Below are 12,824 nucleotides of genomic sequence, written 5' to 3'. Positions count from 1 at the left end.
CGTTGAGCAAAGTGCTGACGGTGTGACTTGTTTTCTCTGGAGATTCCATCGCTTTGGGTGGTCACTTTCCCCTCCATGTGCTTACTGAATATATAGGCGATGCACACAGACCAGGGGCCCAGACCAGCTCTGCTCTGGGCATTCTGTCACACGGATTTCTCTCCGGCCGGCCGGCCGGCCTGTGTTTTCATAGTGTCCCTGTCTTTTCTGGCCATCAACATGGTAGGCAGGTCTGACTCTGGAGAGGGAATAGGAAGCTGTGCAATGTTCCAGGATTTATAAATGTGCAAGTGAAAGGAGTCCTCCACGGGGACCTGTGTTAGCTCACTAGGGACATAACTTGGGATTTGGAATTACGGTAATTAAAGAAAGATAAAGACTATAAATAAGCATTTATTTCCCTTCTGTGCATCTATCTTCCTGTGGACCTCGGAGGAGAAAGACAGATGGGGGTCCTGTCATTCCTCAGTGTCTTTACCTTTGGCCTGAGTAGATCTCACAGAATAGTTACAGCAGGCCAAGCGAGGGCACGGACAGGGGGCTGGGTCTGCAGCAAAGCCCTGTGGGGAGAGGCCTGCAGTGCGCCTTCCTTCTGCAGGTGCAGCTGTGGGCCCAGCAGGTGACAGCCCGGATCAGCAGTAGGATCAGAGCTACCAGGATAATGTGAAGAGCCAGGTAGTCTGTCTAATTGCCTCGGGTTACATAAGCACATTCTCTACCAAAACCGCAAGGCTTTTGCATCTTAATTGCAGTGACTGCTGTTTGGTGCTGGGACTCATTTCTAAAGCCAGAGTCAGAGCACATTAAAATGAGCAGAGCCCCAGGACACTGCCTTTTCGCTTCTGGGTTATTGGATTGTGTGTTCACTCCTTTTTTCTTCAGAAGACAGTGGACACATCTCTAAGCCTTAAATAACAGTCATGAAGAGTGCGCTGTTGGACCGCAGTGGTGTGATGGAGGGTGTCAGGGAACAAAGAGGAAGGGAAATGTTACTATAAAGGGAACAGATTGTCATTTGGAATGAAGGTTGGGGATGCCTCAAAGGAATCATTAAGACCCAGGACTAAAATGGAAATAAAGGCCTGTACCCAGAACACTTGGCTGTAGGAAACCGCCTGGCTTGGGGGCAGAGGGAAAATGAGGCGATGAGTCAAACTACAGCACTTGATATGTGAGCAGAAAAGTACTAATTAGAATTTCTAAGGAGATCCCTGGGGAGAGGAGAGGATCTGGCTTTAAAAACCTTTGGGAATTAGAAAAGGAAATTTCTAAATTTCAAATGTATTGGATATAAACAGGCGAAAGAGGCCTTTGGGAAGGTTTAGGGCCCAGAGCCTCCACTCATGCAAAGCCTCCCTCTAGGCCACCAGTGGAGGGCAGAGACTTTCCATGAGGTTTTCTCCCGATCCCACCACCGCCCCCAGGAAGCTAGGCTGGGCCATAGGAAAACTCCCTTCTCATAGATCAGGTGGCCTCCTTTGTCTCTTTCCTCCTCACTGTTTTATTTGTAGTAAAACAGTCTTAATTTTGAGTGTTTTAAAGTCCTAATTAAAAAGTCTTCAGATGCATATTTTAGGATTGTTCTAAGGAAACAATTTGCTAAGTAAATCAATCTATGAGTTCAAAAACAATGCATGACGTTTCAGTATGTAATATTTATCAGTCAGTATGAAGTGCATAGAAAATTATCAATCAGAATGAAAGAATTAACTTCAGGTTAGAAAAAGAAAGAAATAAAAGTGAGATAAGCAAAAAAATAAAGTGTACGTTCACTGAAATTTTCTCCTTTCTTTTTTCAAACCACGCAGGTAATATATGCTCTGAACACGAAAAATGATGAGCATGAATCTGCGATTCAAGCCCTCAAAGATGCTCACGAAGAAGAAATCCAACAAATTTTTGCTGAAACTAGAGAAAAAATACTACAGTATAAAAGCAAGGTGACAGAGGAGTCAGACCTTAAGAGAAAGATCCAGGTCTTAGAAGCATCCTTAGAGGATCACATGAAAATGAAGCAGCAGGCGTTGGCCGAATTTGAAGCTTACAAGCACAGGGTCGAGGACATGCAGCTTTGTGCAGAAGCCCAGCACGTCCAACGCATAGTAACCATGTCCAGGGAGGTTGAAGAGATTAGAAGGAAGTTTGAAGAAAGATTACGGAGTTTTGGGCAACTCCAAGTACAGTTTGAAAAAGACAAAAGGTTGGCATTGGAAGATTTGCGGACTGCTCACCGACAGGAGATCCAGGAGCTGCTGAAGTCACAGCAGGATCACAGTGCCTCGCAGGAGAAGGCGGGGGACCTGCAGGGAGTAGAGGCGGAGACCCTAAACAAAACCCTGGAAGAGCTAAAACTGGAACAGAAGAGGCTAATTGAGGATTATGAAGGCAAGTTGAATAAAGCTCAGTCCTTTTATGAACATGAGCTTGATACCTTGAAAAGATCACAGCTTTTCACAGCAGAAAGCCTGCAGGCTAGCAAAGAAAAGGAAGCCGAGCTTAGAAAAGAATTTCAGGCACAAGAAGCAGTTTTACGAAAAACCATAGGGAAATTAAGGACAGAGTTACAGATGGTACAGGATGAAGCTGGAAGTCTCCGTGACAAATGCCAAAAGCTTCAGAAGGCCCTTGTTACAGCGGAGAACAGTGTTCAGGTGAGTGGAGAATGTTATTTCCAACACCAGGATTTCCCCCCCGATTTCCTTTTTCTTTTCTATGAGAATACTTCAACTTTTTTTTTCCATTTTGCTTTTTTCTGTTCCTTTGTGGGAAAAATCAATAAAGGGGTCATTTTTGCTACTCTGTAGTTATTACTATTTCCTACTAGAGCTTCAGGGCCCAAAAGGCCTGAAAAGATATTAAAGGTCCAAACAATGATTTTAAATCTTGCTCAGTGTTTTCTATAAAAGGGTTTTATTTAAATAACATGTTCATATTTTCCATAAGTGCTTTGGGGCTGTTAAAATATTGGGCTCTGAGTTTACTTGTGTTCTCTTTTCCCTTCATTAAAAATGTTTATAAGTGTCACCCACCAAAACAGATTTAAAACTTGGTACTGCTAAGTGTGACTTTTGAATAAGAAGTTGTTGATGCTGCCTGGCCGGTGTGGCTAAGTGGTTGAGTCTCAACCAGGAACCAAGAGGTCAGGGCACATGCCTGGGTTGCAGGCTCCATCCCCAATAAAGGGCATGTGGGAGGCAGCCATTTGATGATTCTCTCTCATCACTGATGCTTATACCTCTCTCTCCCTCTCCCTTCCTCTCTCTGAAATCAATAAAAACATATTTTTTTTAAAAAAGAAGTTGTTGATGCTTATAATTTAATTATTTAGCTTAGCATCATTCTGGCATATTAGTAATGGCTACTTGATCTTTCTTAGGGTCTTCAGAAACAGCTTGACGATGCCAAGCAGGGAGAGATGGCTTTGTTAAGCAAGCACAAGGAAGTGGAAAGTGAGCTGGCAGCAGCCAGAGAGCGTTTGCAACAGCAAGCTTCCGACCTTGTCCTCAAAGCCAGTATGTCTGACCCTCGTCCTTGGTGTATTCCTCAGCAAAAACTAACACTTAAATGTTGATTCAAGACAAAATTCTTCTAATGTTTTGAAATTATTTAGAGTCTATGTTAAAGGACTCTCATATTTTATTCATTAGTCACCAATAAGCAAATGTCAACTTAGTTTTAGAAATGGATATTTTTATAGAAAAATTAAGAGTTAGCAATTGTTAAAGCACCCGTAAGCCAGACACTAAAATAAAAATTCAGTTCAAGCCCTGGCCGGCATGGCTCAGGTGGTTGAGTGTGTCACATGCCTCAAAGAATCACTAGTTAAATTCCTGGTCAGGAGGCAACCTATTGATGTTTCTCTCTCTCCTCTCTCTCTTCTCTCTCTCTCTCTCTCTCTCTCTCTTTCTCTCTCTCTCTTTCTCTCCCTCCCTCTCTTTAAAACCAATTATAAAACATTTTTTAAAAAATGCACTCTAAGAGGGTTTGTCTATTAAAAACATGTATTGTAAAGTATGTAAATTAGTGGAACGATATGTAACTTACAGCACCATCATTTTTACTTATTAATAAGGATCATTTTATGTACTGAAGCTGAGTTGCCCCTTCTGACGTGGCTGTAGTGCTCATTTCCTAGTCCTTATCAGAGGAGGAGGTGACCCATGTCAGTTCTGAAGTTATATTTTGCCTGAGTGTTTAGTGGGCCAGGTGAAACCATTTGAACTAGTTCTTTGCAGATGTTGCCTGATTTAATGGTTCATCAGTGAATCCCAGATTACCCTTTCCCAAAGTAACCGTTTTTTAACCTAGCATGTATAGAAATCATCAGGAGGGCATGTACAACCTCAGATGCTGGGCCCTAGCCCAGAGTCTCTGATGCAGTAGTGCTGGGGCAGGGGGGAGGGGGGGAGTGAGTTCCAGGTGCTGCTGGTGCAGGGTGCCTTGAGATCTGCCTCAACACATGCTTTTCCATACTTTTTTTTTTTTTAATCTCACTCACTCTTTAAAATTTCTTATTAAAGTTATTGGGGTAGCATTCGTTAATAACATTATATAAGTTTCAAGTGTTTAGTTCTATAATACATCATCTGTGTACTGCATTGTGTGTTCACAACCCAAAGTCTGCCTCTGCCACCATATATTTGACCCCCTTTAACCTCTTCATTCTCCTCTCACCCCCTTCCCCTCTGGTAACCACCCTCCTGTTGTCCGTGAGTGTGTACATTTAATACCTTTCTAACAAGCTACGTGCAAATTGTGCTCAAACAGTCACACTCACTTTTCATCTCTCTCCCCATCCCCCGCCCCTTTTTTCTTTACTGTTGTCATTTCACTTTTTCATAACATTGCTGTCTTTATCTGTCTTCTACTCCGCCTTAGTTCTTTATCTGGTGTCTTGTCTAAAACAAATTCCGTTTCAATCAAACTGCTGTCTGCTGTCCTTACTCCCTGAATACAGATTTCTTCTTCTTCATGCTAGAATTTGGAAAAAGAAGATATTAGAAAAAACAGATTACTCGTTCTGGTGCCATAATCTTGGCACATCCTCCTTCACTTTGTTTCACCCCCAATACTTTTATTCCCATCCCTGAGGAGTTGCTTCTGCTTCACTTTGTATAACTTGAAATCTTAAAAAAGTAAGTGGTATAGTCCTGGGTGCAGGGAGCAATATCAGTGCACTTCTTTCTAATTTTTAACATTTTCTACTTGGGTATGAAGTATTCCCATGGCAAATATTTCAATTTTATTTAGTGAAGACATAAAAAAACTATGTGTACATGCAGACCATTGACTTCACTTAGGTATCAAACACAATTGTGTCAATATAGACTGTTTTATACCACAGTGCAACAGATTTTACATTGGAGCGTTTTTCTTTTGGGGGAGTAGGTCATATTGGAATGCTTCAAGCAACTCAAATGAACCAGGAGGTTACAATTAAAGATCTAGAATCAGAAAAATCAAGGACCAGTGAGAGATTATCTCAGCTTGAAGAAGAAAGATCTTTTTTGCAAAGCAAAACTCTGAGTCTGGATGAAGAGCAGAAGCAGCAGATCCTGGAACTGGAGAAGGTAAAATGAATGGAGGACCCCCTTCCCCAGGGAAGGAGAGGAAGAAAAGTTCAGTTTTCCTCTTTTCAGTCTATTTCTTCACTCTAGTAATTTTGTTCCAGGAAAGAAGGTATAAATCTATACTATCCCATTTGTGTATTTATTCAAAATATTGTCAGTAACAATTTATAATGTAAAAACAAAGACATGTAAACCGATTTCAAACTGAATAGACTCTGATTTGACTGAAATGTACATCTGTGGTTAATTGTATTTGGTTTGCTAGGGATGAAACGTATTACCACATATATACCTAGGAAATTTCTATAAAACCAAAAAGGATGCCAAACATCGAGCTCTGAACATTCATATATCAACATATTGAATTTCTAGACTAAACAAGTAAGACATCTCATTTGTAGAGTAGTTCTGAATATGTATCCCAATTTTTCAGATACCTACAATACCAAGTGGGAGTCCTGGGCACTCTTTTTCCTTCCCTCAACAACCACGCATATTGGAAAATATCTGTCCTTGTCCCCGGCTCACCTCCATTCACTCCTTCCCCGTGTGCAGTCTGGTTTCTCTTCCTACCACCACACAGAATCTGCATTGGCCGCAACCTGCAGTGGCATCCTGGTTGCTGGGCTTGGCAGAGCGTGTCTTCCCGCGGTACTTACTCCTCTCTGATGCACATTGCCTCTCTTTGGGTGTTTCACGCTCTCTCGTGTGTTCTTCCTGTCTCCTGGCCTTGCAGGCTTGTTTGTGAGCTTCCCTTCTCTGTTTGTTCCCTTACCAGTGATGTTCTCTAGCATTTTCATCTCCTTCTACACGCTCATCAACTTCAGTAACATCAGCGACAGCTCCCAACTCTGTTGGTCTAAGTCAGATCTTTTCCCTGAACTTGAATCCTGTGTATCTAACTCCCACTATATCTCACAAACGTATCAAGTCACCATGCCTAGAACTTTGTCCCCTCAAAAGGACAAGTAGCACTACAGTCTTTCTAATTTGGTAAATCAGAACCCTGGGAGTCATTTTGATTACTGTTTCCTTAACCCCCTTATCTGTTACCAAGGCCCGTCGGTTCTACTCCCTCAATGTATTTTTATTCCATCCTCTCCTCTTCATACCCATTCAATGATGCTAGATTTAGGCACCTGTCATTTCTTGTCTGGATTACGGTTACAACCTCCTACCCACTCTTCCTGCCTTGAGTCAGCTCACTAGCCTTCTGCCAAGATGATTGCTTTTGAAAATATATCATTTAATTAAATTTCAATGACTTCTCATTCCTGTCAGAATAATATTCAGAGTTCTTAGCAGAGAATACCCTTTATCATTTGACTCCTGCCTACTTCTGAGCCTCATTCCTGACCACTCCCAGCCTTATATCTTATGTTCTGTCCACACCTAAACGTTGCCACCTGCTTAACTACCTCTCATCTTTCAAAATGCTACAAATGGTTATAAATGCAAGCTTTTGACATCAGATCTAGGTTTGAAATTTTCTCATCTCTAGTTTCCTGATGGGCTTGTAAGAATGTAAAGGAGAGAACATGTAATCATCATCAGCTCAAATGTTTCCTCTTCTGAAAAGCTTGCCCTGTTCTCTCTCTCTCTCCCCCCCCCCTACACACACACACACACACACACACACACACACACACACACACTTCCCCACCTACCAGGTTAGGCTCCTTTCTTGTATAATCTTACAACATGCGATGCACACTTCTGCCATAGAACTTATGCAGTTATATCACCACTATCTTTTGATTTTTTGTCATTAGACTGTGAATGTGTAAAGGCATATAATTGGCACTCAATAAAATTATATTGAGTAAATGTCATTTGAATGGGTAATGTACATTTTATGTACAACTTTGACATATAGGACGCCTTTCTCTCGTCAGTGTGCAGATGTGCTAATTCACATTTGGTTCTAACCTACTAATAGTCTATTTTATCACTTGCTTTAAAGTTATTTTGCCTGTGCCACCCTGTCATTTTCTCAGAACACCAGTGGGGTGTATATTATTCTCACGTTCCATAGTCTGAATCCCATGGCACTCAATTCATTCGAGTTCACCTATTTACTGAGTATTCAGAATACTAATAGCAGTGATGAAAAAAGCAGATGCCAATTATTGATGTTTATTTGTTTTAATTTTAGAAAGTAAATGAAGCAAATAAAACTCAGCAAGAATATTATGAGTTGGAGCTAAAAAACCTGCAAAATAGATTGGAAGGGGAGGTGGCTCAATTAAATGAGGCCCATTCTAAGACTTTGGAAGAATTGGCTTGGAAGCACCATATGGCAATTGAGGCTGTCCACAGTAATGCAAGCAGGGATAAGAAAAAACTGCAAATGGTGAGTAAACATGCAATTTAGGATGGCATTTAAATCCGTGGCGTTCCTGTAATGACCCAATGTGACCTATGCTGTGGAGTAATGAGTTGCTTCATTTTGATGGCCGCTGTCTTGTAATCACTCTGTAAATCTTGGTTCAAAGAATAACGTACATAAGAGCTCTTGATGTGGGATGCAGCTTACTAAGCTGATACGAGGCATTTCTATTTTGTATAAGCCATAATAGAAATACCCCTTGGACCTCGAGCTTTCTCTTCATGAGACAGCAACTTAGGTGTGCTCCTCAGGAAGCCTCAGCCAGTTGAAGCGCCTCCCTCTCTGTAGTCTTCTTCCCTGGGAAAATGATTTGTTTTGCTTCCCCACAATGAAGTACTCAGCTTGCTAATAGTAATGCATTGACAGACAGTGTTGCACAGTAGAAAAAGCAAGGTGTCTGACACATCTGGGCCTTGCACTGAGCCCTGTGCTTCCTAACTGCCTGAACTTGGGCCCCCAATGCTATGCTTCAGGCTCCTCATCTGACAAAGATAAGACCCATCTTATAATGTTCCTGTGAGGGTGAAGTGAGTAATCGGGAATAGGACTCAGTAGGAAATCATGAGATTTCATCACACTGTTCAGGACAGTGCACAATTTAAAACTGAATTGTTCTGGAATTTTCTATTTCATCTTGGACTGTGGTTGAATACAGGTAACAAACCACAGAAAGCAAAACCGAAGATAAGGGAGGATTACTGTATGTTTTCCTTTGTAACTCTAATTTCCCCACCCATTTGAAAGTAAATAAGTAAATAAGCAGAGAATCCATGCAGAAAAGAGTTAACTCAGGCCTGACACTGCCATCCTTACAAAGGCATGTGCGACTGGCCCTGGCGCGTATCTGGGAACTTGAATTTTTGGAGGGTTCCCACCACTCCCTGAGAAGCCTGGCTCACTGTGCCTGAACTGTTTATGCAAACAATATGGTTTGTGCTGAACATCTGCTTTCCTTCTCAGAGGCTGGGAATTTGGTACATGCTAGTCAGGGTGTGCCTGCCTGCCTGAGCACTAGTCTCTGTGCCCTTTCCTGGGGGTGATATTCCGCACGTGTGCTCACAGCTTGCTGGAGAGTCCTGTGTGAGAGGGCTTCGGAAGCTCGGCCTGGTTTCCTGCGCTTTGACCCACGTGCCTTTTCCCTTTGATGATTCTGTTCCCTATACTTTTGCTGTCTTCCTAGCTGTGAGTGTGACTTCATGCTGAGTCCTGTGAGTCACCTCAGCAAATCATCTTGGGGACTCTCGACACAGAACCCCATTTTCTACTCTTCTCACCTTACTTCTATAAAGTATTAAACTACTTTCGTACCTCCGGGGTTTTTTGCGCATGCTTTTTCTTCTGCCTAAATGTGATATTTCCCTCTTGCTCCACCACCTTTTCTGACTGGTGCACTCCTTCAGAATGTACTCAGAAATTGCTTTCTCCATGCAGGTGTCCTCACTAAGCCAGAGCTAGTTCCCCATCCGTAGACTCCAGTACTTCCCATTGCGTCAGATTTTAATCACATATTCTTTAATTGCCTGATACCATGATCTTATTAAAGGCAGGCACCATGTCTCATTGCATTTGTATCCCAGGTACTAAATACACGCCTGGCAAATAGTAGGTGTTCTTCCCTAAGTATCAGTTTTACTGGTATTGTTCTTTAGATGTCTTGACTCTATACTTGTTCATTTTTCACTATGTCCCAGTCTAGCACTGAGTTCCAGAGTGTTATTGGATTTTGTAACAATGTAAAATGAAAGAATTCTGTATTCAAGAGACAGAATTTTTCTTTATCTCATCAAATTATCATTTTATATGACATACTTGTGTGTGTGTGTGTGTGTGTGTGTGTGTGTGTGTGTTTGTGTGTGTGTGTGTGTTTACTGCATCTTGAACTAGAACAAATATTCTTATCATTTAAAAAATTATTTAACCCTAGCCTGTTTGGCCTAGTGGATAGAGCGTCGACCTGCAGACTGAAGGGTCCCAGGTTCAATTCCAGTCAAGGGCATGTACCTCGGTTGCAGGCTCCTCTCCGGCCCAGGCCCTGGTTGGGGCACATGCTGGAGGCAACCAATCGATGTGTTTCTCTCACATCGTATTTCTATCTTTCCCTCTCTCTTCCACTCTCTAAAAATCAATGGAAAAATATCCCCAGGTAAGGATTAAAACAAAATTATTTAACTGCTACATCATAAGTTATTCAGAATGATATAATTTAAGCCCCCAGGATTAATTTGATTCACTATTAATTTTGATATTAATTATGGGTAAGGCTAATTTGGAGAATAAATTTTCAAAATATAAACTGAATAGTTTTTTTTTCTTGGAAACCTTTGAAGTATACAATATTTGAAATTTTGTTAATTTTTTAAACTTTCTTTTTCTTAAGGAATTGGAGGAACAATATGAAAAGGAGAAACTAAACCTAGAAGAGGATAAAAGTCAGCTTCAACAAGAGCTAGAAAACCTGAAGAAAGAACTGGAAGACAAGCTGAAAACAGCCAATCAAGAGGCAAGAATTCTATAGACCTGTCACCTGTGTTAGGTTTTCATGACAAAACCTTGTTTGATAACATTGTATAAAGTAGGTGAGCTTCAGCGAAAGTAACATCTAGAGTAAAAATAATCAAAAAATGATGCTGAATTATTCATAATACACTGGTTACGTCTCACCAGGTAAAAATTGACTATCAAAAACATGAGACACAAGGTGCTTTGGGAGGGAAAAGCAAAACAAAGGAGAATATCACTGTATAGGAAAGAAAACAAAGGAGGTTTCCCTACTCTTTTGCAAAACATTGACTTACTGTTCTCTACTCTGACTCCATTTAAAAAAGACTTTCCAGCCCTAGCTGGTTTGGCTCAGTGGATAGAGCTTCGGCTTGCGGACTGAAGGGTTTGATTCTGGTCAAGGGCATGTACCTCGGTTACAGGCTCCTCCCCAGCTGGGGCCCTGGTCAGGGCGCTTGCAGGAGGCAACCAGTTGATTTGTTTCTCTCTCATTGATATTTCTCTCTGTCTTTCCCTCTCTCTTCCACTCTCTCTAAAAAATCAATGGGAAAATATCCTCCGGTTGAGGATTAAAAAATTTTTTTTAAAAATATATTTTATTGGTTTTTTACAGAGAAGAAGGGAGAGGAATAGAGAGTTAGAAACATCGATGAGAGAGAAACATCGATCAGCCGCCTCCTGCACACTCCCCACTGGGGACGTGCCCGCAACCAAAGTACATACCCTTGACCGGAATTGAACCTGGGACCCTTGAGTCCGCAGGCTGACGCTCTATCCATTGAGCCAAACCGGTTAGGGCTAAAAAATTTTTTTAAATAAATAAATAAAAAAGACTTTCCAAGTTCTAGATAGTGACATCTAAATTAATTTTAAAATTCTATACAAAACTAGAAAAGTCTAAGAATAGAACAGGATAAAAGTCTTAAAACCAAAAAGTTGTGAGTAGAATAAATGCAAACAAAATGTAGATTCATAATATTGTGTATTTCATCCCTTTTTCTCTTTTGCCTTGGTTCAGCTGTGCCCTAGAACAGCCTTGCTACTGTCCTCTTTTCCTTCATTCCAGTTAATCCTTCCTGTGGACTGTGGACTGACATTTCTACAGGTTCTTGTCTTGGCCATTCTTGTCTTGTCAGCTGTCCCTACCTCACTAGAGTCTTCTTTACCAGTAGTTTTTAAGTCCGGCTTTCTCATCACTCTGCTTCCACTCACAGAAACCGCGCCAAAATACACAAGTGCCCATGGGAAGGCTAATACTTGCACTCGGGATTCTTTAATTATATTTAAACACTTATCCAGAGGAAAAATCATTTGGGAATGACAGAGAATTAAGATTCTTGTTGGTATGATTAACTCAGCCTCTCTTCTGGTGTCCTAGAATCCACCGCTGGCTCCAAATCTGCAGACCTCTCTTGGCAGAACGCAGTCTTTGTAGTGATGGTGTCCCACTCGCATTAGAAGGCAGTGTAGTGACCATCTGTGTTTCTCACGCAGGCCCCCCGGAGTTCTGCTCTCAGTTCTAAATGGCTTCAGTGTTCTCCAAGCCTACATACTCTGAGCTCACTAAGCAGAGTTCTAATAACCCTGTAATTGATTTTCCTTTTTATTGCATTTGCAGTTATATTTTAGCACCCTCATAATGTTTTTGTGCCATGTTGGACTGGCTCCTCAAGAATCTGCCTGGATCATTTCTCCATATGCACTTACTTTTCTTCAGCCTGGGACATCTATTTTTTATGTTATTACTAGAAGCCTAGTGCATGAATTCGTGCATGGGTGAGGTGCCTCAGCCTGGACAGCAATTGGGGCGATTGGGGCCACGGGAGGTTGGCTAGTGGGGGGAGGGGCTACAGGAGGTTGGCCAGTGGGGGGAGGGGCAGCGGGAGGTTGGCCACCCTAATGGGAGTCATAGGGCTGGCCAGCTGGGTGAGGGGAGGTTGGCTGTGGGAGCGCACTGACCACCAGGGGGCAGCTTCTGCATTGAGCGCCTGCCCTCTAGTGGTCAGTGCGTGTCATAGTGATTGGTTGATTGGTCGCTTAGGCTTTTATATAGAGAGATTATTATTATTATTTTTGGTCCTTTGTTCCTGACTAGGCTCTCCAGAGATAATAAACTTTAAGTATTATTATTTTGTTTCCTGCCCTTAAAGTAAAGGATATCAACATTCCACAGTTAATTATGACACTTCTCTAAAGTTTTGTTTTATAAATTATCTTTATCAGGTTTAGGAACTCTCTTGTAATTCTAGCTTCTTAATTAAAAAAACTCACAAACTGATGTTGATTTTTCTGTATATATTGGCTCATACTTTTTACTAGTAATTTATTAATGTGGTACCTTATATTAATAAATTCTCTAATATTAT

The 12,824-nt window shown here is 41.5% G+C and overlaps 1 protein-coding gene across 13 annotated transcripts in view; it reads left to right on the top strand.

Moving 5' to 3' along the window:
- Positions 1–1,783: 1,783 nt before the first annotated feature.
- Positions 1,784–12,824, top strand: part of FAM184A (family with sequence similarity 184, member A) — a 51,566-nt gene continuing 40,525 nt past the window's right edge. For 8 of the 13 annotated variants that reach the window (XM_005858929.2, XM_005858930.2, XM_005858937.2 and 5 more), the window contains exons 1-5: positions 1,914–2,651; positions 3,377–3,512; positions 5,389–5,570; positions 7,726–7,923; positions 10,337–10,459. In XM_005858929.2, coding sequence (XP_005858991.1) covers positions 2,004–2,651; positions 3,377–3,512; positions 5,389–5,570; positions 7,726–7,923; positions 10,337–10,459 — 1,287 coding nt within the window. In that variant the 5' untranslated portion in view covers positions 1,914–2,003. Of the gene's footprint in view, positions 2,652–3,376; positions 3,513–5,388; positions 5,571–7,725; positions 7,924–10,336; positions 10,460–12,824 lie in introns of all 13 variants that reach the window. The other 5 variants (XM_014533750.1, XM_005858931.2, XM_005858936.2 and 2 more) reach the window with 2 other exon arrangements.

Source organism: Myotis brandtii, unplaced genomic scaffold, assembly GCF_000412655.1.
Source record: "Myotis brandtii unplaced genomic scaffold, ASM41265v1 scaffold123, whole genome shotgun sequence".
Taxonomy (NCBI): domain Eukaryota; kingdom Metazoa; phylum Chordata; class Mammalia; order Chiroptera; family Vespertilionidae; genus Myotis; species Myotis brandtii.
This window is presented reverse-complemented; position numbering and strand designations above follow the sequence as displayed.